At 47.6% G+C, this 12156-nt stretch overlaps 1 protein-coding gene across 1 annotated transcript in view; it reads right to left on the bottom strand.

Annotated features, from left to right (window-relative positions):
• The window catches only part of DLST (dihydrolipoamide S-succinyltransferase), a gene marked incomplete at its 5' end in the record, with an annotated part of 23389 nt that extends 12510 nt beyond the window's left edge, over positions 1 to 10879 (bottom strand). Inside the window, 4 exons of the mRNA XM_019551133.1 lie at positions 2252 to 2307; positions 2748 to 2796; positions 3986 to 4019; positions 10814 to 10879. Coding sequence (XP_019406678.1) covers positions 2252 to 2307; positions 2748 to 2796; positions 3986 to 4019; positions 10814 to 10879 — 205 coding nt within the window. The remainder of the gene's footprint in view (positions 1 to 2251; positions 2308 to 2747; positions 2797 to 3985; positions 4020 to 10813) is intronic.
• Between the last annotated feature and the right edge of the window lie 1277 nt (positions 10880 to 12156).

Below are 12156 nucleotides of genomic sequence, written 5' to 3'. Positions count from 1 at the left end.
CCATGTCCCTTCCCTCACAACAGACTTACCAGCCGAACCTGGCTGCTCTTCATGCTGTGGGGCTGTGCTCCTGGCTGCCTGTGTGCTGTGCTCCAGTTGCACATATGCATGGGGGAATTACCAGTGGCATTATCAGTCACATCAGGCAAAAAAAGCTAATTGCCAATACACTCAATTTTCCTTATATCATTGCCAATCTGATATGGGACAGACGTGTACCTCTAGCAATCAGGAGAGGTCCCCATGATTGGAAAAGGGCAAACATAGTGCCCATATTAAGAAAGGGAAAAAGGAGGATCCTGGGAACTACAGACCAGTCAGCCTCACCTCAGTCCCTCGCAAAATCATGGAACAGAGCCTCAAGGAATCTATTTCTAAGCACTTGGAGGACAAAAAGGTGATTAGGAACCATCAGCATGGATTCACCAAGAGCAAGTCATGCTTGACCAGCCTGACTGCCTCCTATAATAAGATGACTGACTCTGTGGATGCGAGGAGACCGATCAATGTGGCACACTTTGATTTTAGCAAGGCTTTTACTACCATCTCCCACAACATTCTCCCAGGCAAGCTAAGGAAGTATGGGCTAGATGAATGGACTGTAAGGTGGACAGAAAACTGTCCGGAGCACTGTGTTTAAAGAGTAGTAATCAATGGCTCAACATATAGTTGGCAGCCGGTATCAAGTTCAGTGCCCCAAGGGCCAGTCCTGGAGCCAGTTTTGTTCAATACCTCCATCAACAACCTAGAATATGGCATAGAGTCCACCCTCAGCAAGTTTGCAGATGACGCCAAGCTGGGGGGGGGGTGGGAATAGTAGATATGCTGTAGGGTAGGACTAGTGACCTAGACAAATTGGAGGATTGAGCCAAAAGGACTCTCATGAGGTTCAACAAGGACAAGTGCAAAGCCCTGCAATTAGGATGGAACAATCCCATGCACTTGTACAGGCTGGGGCTGACTGGCTGGACAGCAGCTCTCCAAAGAAGGACCTTGGCGTTACAGTGGACAATAAGCTGAATGATCCAGCAGTGTGCCCTTGTTGCAAAGAAGGCTAACAACATACTGGGCTGCACTGGTAGGAGTGTTACCAGTAGGTCAAGGGAATTATTCCCCTCTCTTCAGCACCAGTGATGCCACATCTGAAGTTTTGCAGCTACGTAAGAAAACCATTCCGTTTTGGGCCCCCCTACTACAGAAAGGACGTGGACACACTGGAAAGAGTCCAGTGGAGGGCAACAGAAATGGTAAGGGGACTGGGGGACATAAGTTATGAGGAAAGACAGAGGGAACTGGGTTTATTTATTTTAGAGAAGAGACTGAGATGGGACTTAATAGTGCCTTCAACTACCTGAATAAAGGTTCGAAAGAGGATGGAGCTAGACTGTTCTCAGAGGTGGCAGATGACAAAACAAGGAGCAATGGTGTCAAGTTGCAGCAAGGGAAGTTTAGATTAGATATTAGGAAGGATTTTGTCACTAGGAGGGTAGTGAAACACTGGAACACGTTACCCAGAGAGGTGGTGGAAGTTCTATCCATGGAGGTCTTCAAAACCTGGCTAGACAGAGCTTTGGCTGGGATGATCTAGCTGGGGACAGTCCTGCTTTGAGCAGGGGGTTGGACTAGATGATTTCCTGAGGTCCCTTCCAACCCTAACTTTCTATGATTTTCTTGCCATATATTGCTGTTAACAAGGATTTTCTCTCTGGAGACACAAATCCACAGTTTGAAAACTAAAACTCAGCCTCACAGAGATGCTTAATGGGATCTTCTAGACTAAGCACTGAGTAGAGTATTTTTTTTTAAATTTTTACTAACCTATAGAGGAGCCTCTGGGAACCCTGTAAGATTGGGCCCATAATACATTCCATGACCTGTTGTGACCTATTTATAAAACTTTTCTAAAAAGGCTATGTGAAAATATTGCCCCAAATAGTATATCATTAGCAGGTATAATCCCTATTCCTTGTTGACATCTTTGATCTTTACCATATCAAAAATTAAAACTGTCTTAATACAGTGGTTTTTTTTAAAACATCTTAACAAAGCAAGTGATTAAATAAAAAAAAATCTAATTTAAATTTTAAAAAATCTGATTTATTTTATTTTTTTAAATAGTTGATTTTTATCCACCTTGCAAATCCTAACACCACCCAACACCAGACCAACATACTAGCTCAGGGCCACATACATGCCAGTAAGGGAGAGAACAGCAGTTAATCCCAGTGGTTCCCAACACATAGCTACTTACTACATGCAGCAGTGGTTCTGAAGTAACGGACAGTGAAGATACTCGAGTTGTTTGCACTGGAGAAAGAGAGAGAACACACATAACGGAATAAACTCACTCCCTGTGGGTAGCCAACCCACATCTCCCATATACACTGGATCAGGCACAGACTCTACACTGGCTTGTAAAACTGGTTTGAAGGTTGTTCAGCTGCCAGATGATGCGTATGCACTGAAGCCAAGGGTCGCTTTCACGACAGTCTATGTGGTATAGATCTTATGGAGGTACCCAAAGGGAATTCAACAGCCAACTATACTTGGAGAACTCAGCAGCGTTCTTCATAACACCCTGTAATTCCTGGACCACAAAAGTTGGGGTGCCCATATTTCACTGAAGCCAGTTCTGAGCATCTCAAGGGTTTAATGACAACAAAGCAGACACCACCATGCATCAAGGTTAAACCAGCTCCTCCCTCTGACATGCTGCAGCAGACCTCCACTTTCCAATGGATACTTACACAAACTTCCTACTGTTGGTGCAAGCCAGCCCCTGGCCTCCAGGAACACCTGCAAGGTAGAAACCATTTAAACGAAAAACCTTGTTACCCTCTAAACTACCCAGTCACACCCAGCAGGATAACAAGGGCATATACAGTTGGAAACAACTCAGATGTTTCCAAGCACACTTAATGGAATCTATTCAGATTTTAGGAGAGCCTCAAGGAAACCCAGGACAGAGTCTGATACTGCAGCTGGAACAGGGTGTGAGAAAAGGCTGCACACAGGAACCTCTACACCAGCTGCCCTGCTCAAAGCCCTAAGAGTGCAACAATGGCTTTGCTTTTATTTAGATTTGCATCGGGGTGACAAAGGGCTGGGGGTGTCAGGGGAACACCTTCCCCTGCCACACCAGCCCTTTGGGATACAGATCTTTTAAAAAGGAAAGACACAAACCAGCAGCCTCCCCAAAGCCAGAAAAATAAGCAAAGTCAATTAGAGAAAAAAAATCAAGCCAAACCAGCTTTCCCAAGATAGTAATCTGCTGGCATGACCACTGCTTGGGGCTGTTACTTCAGTATTAGCAGTAAAAAGTTTCAAATTAGGACATGGCAAGGACCCATTCACTTCCAAGACGCTCCCACAGGAAACTCAGGAGCAGCACTGATAGGAAAGGAAACATAAATGCCATTCTAGCAGTGCAGCAGCATTCCCAAGGAAGCTGCTTTCTGAAATATTTACTGGAAGAGAAATGTGTTCCCTTCCAAAGAACTCCTCGATAATGCACAGTACCAGAAGGCCCTGCTATGCTCATGTTCTCTGATTTGACCCTGGAGACTAGGTGACTTATCCAAATTAAAACCTTGCCCTTTGCCTTTTCAGGGGTGCTGGGCTTGATCTTCAATTAGAGAGGCTAGGTATAAGAGTCTGACAACACACAGACTTCTTTAGAGATGCACAAGCTGAGGAAGAAGAACCATTTCCAGCTAAGCGATGCTTAAGGAGGTGATTAAATTTAGCCATTGAAGCAGAAAACAGAATTTACTCTCACTAAGCAAATGTCTCCACAGAAACACGCAGCTGGTTTCCCTTCCGATTTAATTTTTAACCTATTGTTTCTTTACCAATTAGCTTTATGGAAGTTTGTCTTCGATTACTTCAGTTTATTGTGACCATCAAATCTGATTAGTTTGTCTTGCTTTGACTATTGCTTGAAATAAAAAACAAAATACAAGTTAATTCCAAGTACAAGACTCACCAGGCAGAGAGCATCTTGCCAGAGTACAGTTTCCCTGTCAGAGAGAAGAGGGACTATCAGCATTGCAAACAACAGGCAGAACCAACTCCAGAGGGGATTCTGCCATCTCCCACACTCCAGGCTTTGGCCTAGATTAGGAAGTAGAAGACAGTGTTCACAGGCCCCTATGTCAAGCATGTTGCTTCACTGCACAACACAATCTGCGAGGCAGAGGAAGTGACGAAAGACTTTCAGATCCCCTTTCCCATCCCCATCCCTCTACTCCAACACTCTTTACCACAGAAAAGCACCTTGGAAGCACGTGAATTAAACTCCAAACCTTGGCTTTACTTGCAGCTCCTGCTGTTGTGGGAGGGGAATGCCAATGTAAAAAGGACACAAGGGACAGTTTTCTAAAAGCCTCGCTCACCTTGAGTTTGTCACTATGCGAGAAGGCTAAGTGTGGCTAGATTAGGACTGTTGGAAGCAGCAATTCCACACTGGAACTGCTGAGTCCCACAGCCTCTGCAGCTCCAATCTGCAGTGTCAATTTTACTTAAAGGGAATTTGGGGGTTTAAAAGAGCCGTTGAATGACATCCTGGGTCTAGTGAAGTCAGTGCAAGACTCCTATTGATTTCAATCAGGCAGAATGTCACCTTTTCTGACCTTCATCTTAATCCTCAAAGTCAAGAGAAGGTTCATAACTCCGTTCAACATTTCAAACCAAAATCAAAATTTGGGACACAGTTATACCAGATCCTCTCTCTCACAGGTATTCTAATTGATCTTACACAGCACCTTTTGACCTGAAGGAGCACCAAGCAGTTGTAAAAAGTAACATGCTACCCAACACTGCAATAACTCCCTTCTGGAGTGGAACATATTATTTGGCAAATTCAAAGTATCACTGTACATGAGTCATTACAGGAAGGAAAAAAAAAATCCTACTTTGGTTAAATCTCAACTTCTGAGGAAAAAGTCTGTATATACAACTTGCCTTCACTTTCAGCCAGAACTAAGAGCTCAGCTGTAGCCGGTACCTTGGACTAGCACAATGTTTTTCACAAATGTGCTTCTGAAAATTCATGTACAAAAAGGAACCGTTAGGGATGATGAAATGTTAAAGACAGTGCAGGGACACACTATTTAGAATATGAAATGTACACAAAACATTTGACTTTGTGAAAAACTGGAGGAACACAAGGAAACTCAGTTTAGGGTTCTCGACCTCTATTGACTGCACTTTTTGGGCACCAAAACCCCCAAATGATTTACAGCCACATGTTCTCTGGCTCTTTAGGTATTCATTCAATTGTACAGTAGGAGCTAATTTCACTTAGTCTTCTGATGCTTCTTTTAGGGTACTTCATAAAGAGGCAGGGGAAATCCTAGCATACCAGACAACATCTTGCTGGGGAAACAGGATATGCTGTACTAGATTCTGGAAGGAAAACAGGCTCATGTGTTTGTTTGCGGAGCCCCCGCACTGCTAGGACATGGCTTGCTCTGGGAAGCCAACTAATAATAAATGTCTGGGGAAAAATAAACCCACAGAAACAGCACTTCCTATGGGAGCACAGTCTCTGTGGAGTGCTATAAATCTAAGAGCTGGCATACCAAGAGACTGTTTCATGTAGTCACACAACCCCAGGGTTGAGAAACTAAAGCCTTACATGAGAGGAAGATAGAAGAGAAAGCTCTCCAATGTAGCTACACAGTAGAGGAAGGCACAAATAAGATGGTGAGGGTCTCTAAACATATTACTACCCCTTCCCAGTTTATTTTTAGCATGCAGGAAATGGCACTCTTATATACATAGCCTTGGTAAAGGAGATGGCAAACATCCCATTTACAAAGCATATCTGCTTATGACCACATCTCTTCCTGGGGACATCTGGCATTAAACCTCAGGAAGTGGTGTGGTTAAGGACCTTCACAGGCTGAAGCAGCAGGAGCAGCAGCAGCAACAGCAGCAGCAGTTTCAGGTCCAGTATGCCAACATGAACATACTTTAAGAACCATCCTTAACGTGGAAAATGTAGTAACTGACAACAATTTGACCAATACCTCCCCAGAGTTCATTATCAACGTACTACTTCCCCCCCTGCCTCCCATGATTTCTCAAGAGTTTTCAAACATGCTGGAACCAGCCCAAGGTCAAAGTGACCCTAATGCACAGCCTCCAATCTCTACCTACTTGGGAACTGTCACTCCCTGAAGCACGTTTGAAATCCTTCTCTATGGATACATAACTCCCGAAGTGGGCATGGACATACTGTCATCATTTGCAAATTTCTACTTCAACCCTAGAAACATAGAATCATAAAAAATTAGGGCTGAAAGGGACCTCAGGTGGTCATCTAGTCCAACCCCCTGCTCAAAGCAGGACAATTCCCAACTAGATCATTCCAGTCAAGGCTTTGTTGGAAACATCATTCCAGTCAAGGCTTTGTTTGAATAAGAAGATTCAGAGAAGAGAAACATTCAGCATGTAAATTAGTTTCGCAGTCAACAAGTGATGCATGCATTAGATAATCTAAGGGCTGGGCATCATAGGCACTGACATGACGGGGTAGCAATAGGGCAAAGGAACACTAGGGCAATCAGCCCTGTGGGGAAGGGCCATACTTTGGACTGCTTATAGCAGAGAAATCACCGCATTGATAGCCAGGTCGTGAATAAGCCATTGCGGCATAAGAGACTGAGTGTATTTATATGCCTCATTGGTTTGTACAGCCGGTTTTTTATATGTAACGTCAGGTAGGAAGAAAAGACAGGAATCAGATGGGACTGAGGCAGTAAAGCCAAGGAGATAGAGAACACTGTTAGTTTGCTAGCATGGTAACATCCTTAGCTCCCTTTGGTTGCTTCCACTCACTAAACAGTTATACACTAACTTTTCCCTGCCTAGTGAAATCCAAAGGCCTCACTGCCATCCACCTGCTGTCAACTACATGCCCCTTTTGAAGAGCATCTTGTCTGCAGACTTCTGAAGTCCTACCTGTGCAACCACTTCCTCAGTGGTTGCCTCTCCTGGTCCAAGTCGCAAATGTCACTCCTGTCCTCTTCTGCCCACACACTCACCACTGATGCTCTCCCATGATTCCTAGTTTGATGACTCACAACTCTCTTCCTCCGGAACAGAGTTCTCGAGTTTTAATTCTCTTCTTCATATGTCATAGAATCATAGTATTTAGGGGTGGAAGGGACCTAAACAGATCATCAGGTCTGACCCCTTGCCCTGGGCAAGAACGGGTGCCGGGATCATATCAACCCAGCCAAATATCTGTCCAGCCTCCTCTTGAAGACCTCCAAGGTAGGAGAGAGCACCACCTCACTTAGGAGCCTATTCCAGAGCCTGGCAGCCCTAACTGTAAAGTAATGTCTCATGATGTCCAGCCTGAACTTTCGCTCTAACAATTTGTGGCTGTTATTCCTAATAACCCTCAGTGGTGCCTGGGGGAACAGAGCCTCCCCCAGTTTCCACCGGTCCCCCCTCCTGGTGAGTTTGTAAACAGTCACCAGATCCTCTCTTAGCCTTGTCTTGTGGAGGCTGAATAAGTTCAGGCCTTTTAGCCTCTCTTCGTAGGGCCTGCCCTGCTGCCCCTTGACCATATGAGTTTCAAAACCCAAGCTTCCCCCTTTCTCCATTCCTCCCAACTTTGCTACCCTCCTAGCTGCCCAAAGCTACAACTCTGAAGTTCACATGCTTGACTTGTTTTCTATTCCTCACATCCTGATATTTCTCTCTCAACCACCTCCAAGAATATTCTCACATATCATACTTCTTCTTCACTCTCAAAACTCATCATCTATGTCCCAATTCTCTTGTCTAGACCTCTATGACTAGGGTTACCATACATCCTGGATTGGCCGGGACAGTCCCAGGTGTCATAGGTCATCCTGGCTGTTGGAGAAAATTGAAGTGCAAGTCCTAGATTGGCAGGAACCTGACTGCATGTGCTCAGCTCTTGATTGACTATTGACTGAGCAAAAGATTCTGCTCACGGCCCAGCAGAGTCCAGACTAGGGAGCAACTCACTGGCTGGGCTCTCTAGAGAAAACTGAAGCAAAACTCCCAGATTGGTGTGAACCCACATGCATGTGCCCAGCTTTTGACCGATTCTACTTGGCAAATGACTCATGGCTTGCAGCCTAATGGATTCAGGACTAGGGAGCAGCCTTCCAGGTGAAGAAGAGGGCTTCCGAGGGGGTCCCTCTGCCCTCCTGGCTGCTAGGGACCCATGTTTGGGGGTGGGGAGGATGGCTCTGGGCTCTGTCCTGGGATTGCAGTCCCAGCCTGCTGGGAGGCATCATGCAGCTGCATAGCATGGGCTTATGGAGCCCAGGGGGTGCCCTCACCTGGGTCCAGCCTCTGCAAGAAGGGGATAAAGGCCAAAGGTGGGCTTCCGCACTGCCCTGCCCAGCCCTGCTCCTGGGAGCCTTGGGGTTGGGGGGGAGGGGTTATACCCCCTATCCCAGACTTCTTTACCCTGTCCATAAAATTATCATGGTCACCCTATGACCACCCTCTCCTTGAACTCCCTGCCTGCCTGTCTCTTCCCATTCTGTTATATTCAACATCACAACCAAAATTATCTTCCTAGCCCAATACATTCCCTTGTGTGTAATCAACTAACTTACAGTTTCATTTTATGTACAGTAAAAATACTTTATGCTTGTTATTCTGGTTTTCACTTCTCTACCTGTGGTCCTACCCACCACACTGCAGGGTGCATACTAATAAAAAATACTTAAGAAACTCTTTGAGTTTAATACTTTTAAAATATAAGCCTGTTTGAAATTCATTTTGCAAGTTGTGACCACCCACATATTAAGGCCTACACTTATGTTTATCTATTAAAATAATTTAAGTTGTTTAAAACATCTGAATAGAACATAGTGATTACTGAAGTTGCACCAAGAAACCAAGGACTGGGTGGAAATCACTGCTGAAGCAGGTGGAGGTGGAGTCTGTTAAATAAACCAGTTTGACAGCAAGAGCGCTTCTGCAGGTGCAGAGAATGCTTTCGTTCCCAAGCAAAGTCAATTCAAGGACTAGCTCATTTTGAATTGGAAAAAAAATGTTGGGAGATGAACAGACACTAAAGCAGCCCTTTTGCCAAGTTGTGGGCACCAAGTGGTTGACAGGCCAAGATTAACTACCTCTAAAAGTCTTGAGGAACAGGATGCTGCTGCTCCAGCAGCTGACAGCGCAGGGGGCAGCACAGCAGGGAGCAAGTCCAGTACAAGAACTAGCCTTTGCATCGCTCCAGGCAGGGAAAACTCTAGATACATCTTTTTCCCAGGCGGAGGTGTGGCGGGAACTTCCCCTGACTGCCCAGCTCCGCTGCCTCTGGCCCCTTCTACCTCCTGCCTGTGCTTTCAACCCGGTGCCAGGCCAGGCCGCACAAGCCGAGGCCGGTGCAACGCCCGAGCACGCTGCGGCTGCTCGTGTCGCGCCAGTGCCCAGCGCAACCACGTTGTGCTAAACCCGGACCCGGCGGACAGCTCGACCCGCTGCCAACACAGCTACGGAGAGACCGCGACCAGGCCTCAGGACCCCGACTCGGCCCCAGCCCCGGTCCCGGCCGCCCCGCCGGGGCAGAGCAGGGCGGGGCGAGACTGCGGCCGCCTGGGCGGCTCCTCCAGCCCCCAGGCCCAGTCCCGGCCCTCCTAACCCCGCTGCGGGGAAGCGCCATGTGCCGGGGCGGCAGGAGCCCTTGCGGGGGAGGGGGGGCGTGTCCCTCCCGCCCGTCCGGGGGTCTCCGGTGGCGGCACCGCCCCTGTCTCAGTGCCCTTGGCAGGACTATACCGTGGCTTGGCTTGGCTTGCCTCGCCTCGCCCTGCCCCTGCCTCGCCCGTACCTGCCGCAGGGCGCCGAGCGCCCGGCTCAGGCAGCGGGACCGGGACAGCAGCGGCAACATCACAGCGGCAGCGGCGGCGGCGGCGGGAGCGCGGACACCGGAAACAGGCCCCGGGCAGGCCGGAAACGGAGCGGGCCGAACCAAGCACTCTTCAGCGCAGGGGGAGCCGTGAGGGTCGTACCAAACACGGGGGGGGGGGTGAGAAACCGAAACGTCCTGTCGGGACAACGGGACAGAACCACTGGGAGGGGGATAAAGAGGACTCAACCACCTTGAGGGGCTGCTGCGAGCCCCGCTGGGCGTACTGAGGACTGGACCACTCTGAGCAGGACAGGGGGGCCTTGGTATCTGGCTTGCGCTCCCTCCCCCCCGCCAGGCGTCTTGGTACTGGCTGCAGGTCCCTGCCCCAGGCAACCTCCAGCCCTGCAGGGCAAGGGCAAGATTGTGAATTAGCCAATGGACACCTGACCTGAGCAGCTTGATGCTGTTCAGGGTACTGGGGAGCCCTGGCAGGAAGTCCGAGGGTGAGCAGGGATGGGTCTGGCAGCTGTGGTGGCAGTGCAGGCACTAGCAGAGGTGATGTGGAGAGCTGGCAGCACAGGGTAGGAGGCTGCATTCCCTGCCCAGGCCATGCCCTGTCTTCCCAGTAGACAGAAGGCACCTGAGTCCTGGTTCCCAGGTCTGGGGCTGTAGCCAGAGACTGGGGGTCCCACATCCCTCCCTGGAGCACTAGCACCTGGGTCCCCCCAGCAGGCTGGCTCCAGGGAGCTAGCAACACGCTTGGCTCCCACCTGCCAACATCACCTTGGGCCAGCTCACCCCAGCGATGTTCCCACCATGAGGCTGGAGTTCCAGTGTGGCTATGACTGATGCCGGGATGCCACTAGGTTGCAGGGCAGGCCCTCCACACAGCCGCAGAGGGAAAAGAAATATGCAGCTAGTCCCCGCCTTTATGCTGAGGGAAGGGTGGGATTCTCTCACCTGACCATGGCTCTGGATGAGTGCTGTGCTTCTGTGCAGGCTACGCTGTGAGATGCCCTGTTGGTTTCAGTGTACATGTTGCATGAGTTGAGACAGAGCCTCTGTTCACATCATAAAGGGCTGTATTAGAATTAGGCATCTGCAGAAGGGAACAAGAGTTAGGACTGGGTGCTGTGTTATCTTGAGCATGTCCTACTTTTTTAAAGTGTTCAACCGTGTAATGGCACCACTAACTTAATGTCGTTTTGTAAAGAATTTCCTTGGGGAAGGAGTACAGGAAAGGGAGAAGAAAGCAATAGGAGGTGGAATCTTTGAAATTTGTTTGGTGTGTAAAAAAAGAACTAAAAAGGAATAAAAACAAATGGAGCTGATACACTGCTCCAAAAGCTGTATCTCTAGTATGCTGCTCTCCTTGAGCAGGACAAATGGAAACCAGCTGCCTTGAATTCAAAACTCCTGCCTACTAGGAAGAATGCATATAGCAATTGTAAAGTACCTGGATACATATGAATGAGATAAGAGTTTTATTGAGAGATTTAATTCAGCTGAGCTCAAATAAAACTGCGTAAGCCAGTATTTTGTCTGGCTCCTTGTTCAAGCTGTTCAGTGGGTAGCAGGTAACAAATCCAACAGGCTTTTTTGAATGAGGTATGTGAGAGACTTGGGTTACTCTTTGGAGTCTGTCCCTCTGGCCAGGCAGATTATTTCTTACTGTTTATATATTAGGGACTTGTCCAGTGCTGAGGAGAGGACACTTACCTATCAGCTATGGTGAACAGCTGTCTCTAATGCAGGGGTGGGCAAAATGCACCCTGCGGGCCAGATGCAGCCCACCAGGCCATTCTATCCCTGCAGGGCCCCTAAAATTTAGAAAATTAATATTTATCTGCTCCTGGCTGCCTGTCATGCGGCCCTCGATGGCTTGCCAAAACTCAGTAAAAATAATTGCCCGCCCCTGCTCTAATGCCTAGAGTTTACATCTGAAAACATACAGTACTAAGTATTATTATTTAGATGATGTTCCTTTTCTAGGTGTCACATATGGTGTTGCCAACTCTCATGATTTTTGTCATTCTTAAAATCTATGCTATGGGAATATGAAAAACTTAGCTCTTTCTTTATATAAGAAAGAGCTTTTATATATAAGAGAAAGCTAAATTCTTCACATTCCCAAAGCATAGACTTTAAGAACAACAGCAAAATCATGCGAGTTAGCAATACTGCACATACACCTCAAAGATGTAGCTGCACTGAAGAAAAGAAACCTCAGTCAGATTAGAAGGCACTGGTAACCTATGCTGTATTCCTTAAGGCAGCAGCTTTCAAACCATGGGGCATGCTGT

This window comes from Crocodylus porosus, unplaced genomic scaffold (assembly GCF_001723895.1).
Source record: "Crocodylus porosus isolate Cpor-Errol unplaced genomic scaffold, CroPor_comp1, whole genome shotgun sequence".
NCBI lineage: Eukaryota > Metazoa > Chordata > Crocodylia > Crocodylidae > Crocodylus > Crocodylus porosus.
This window is presented reverse-complemented; position numbering and strand designations above follow the sequence as displayed.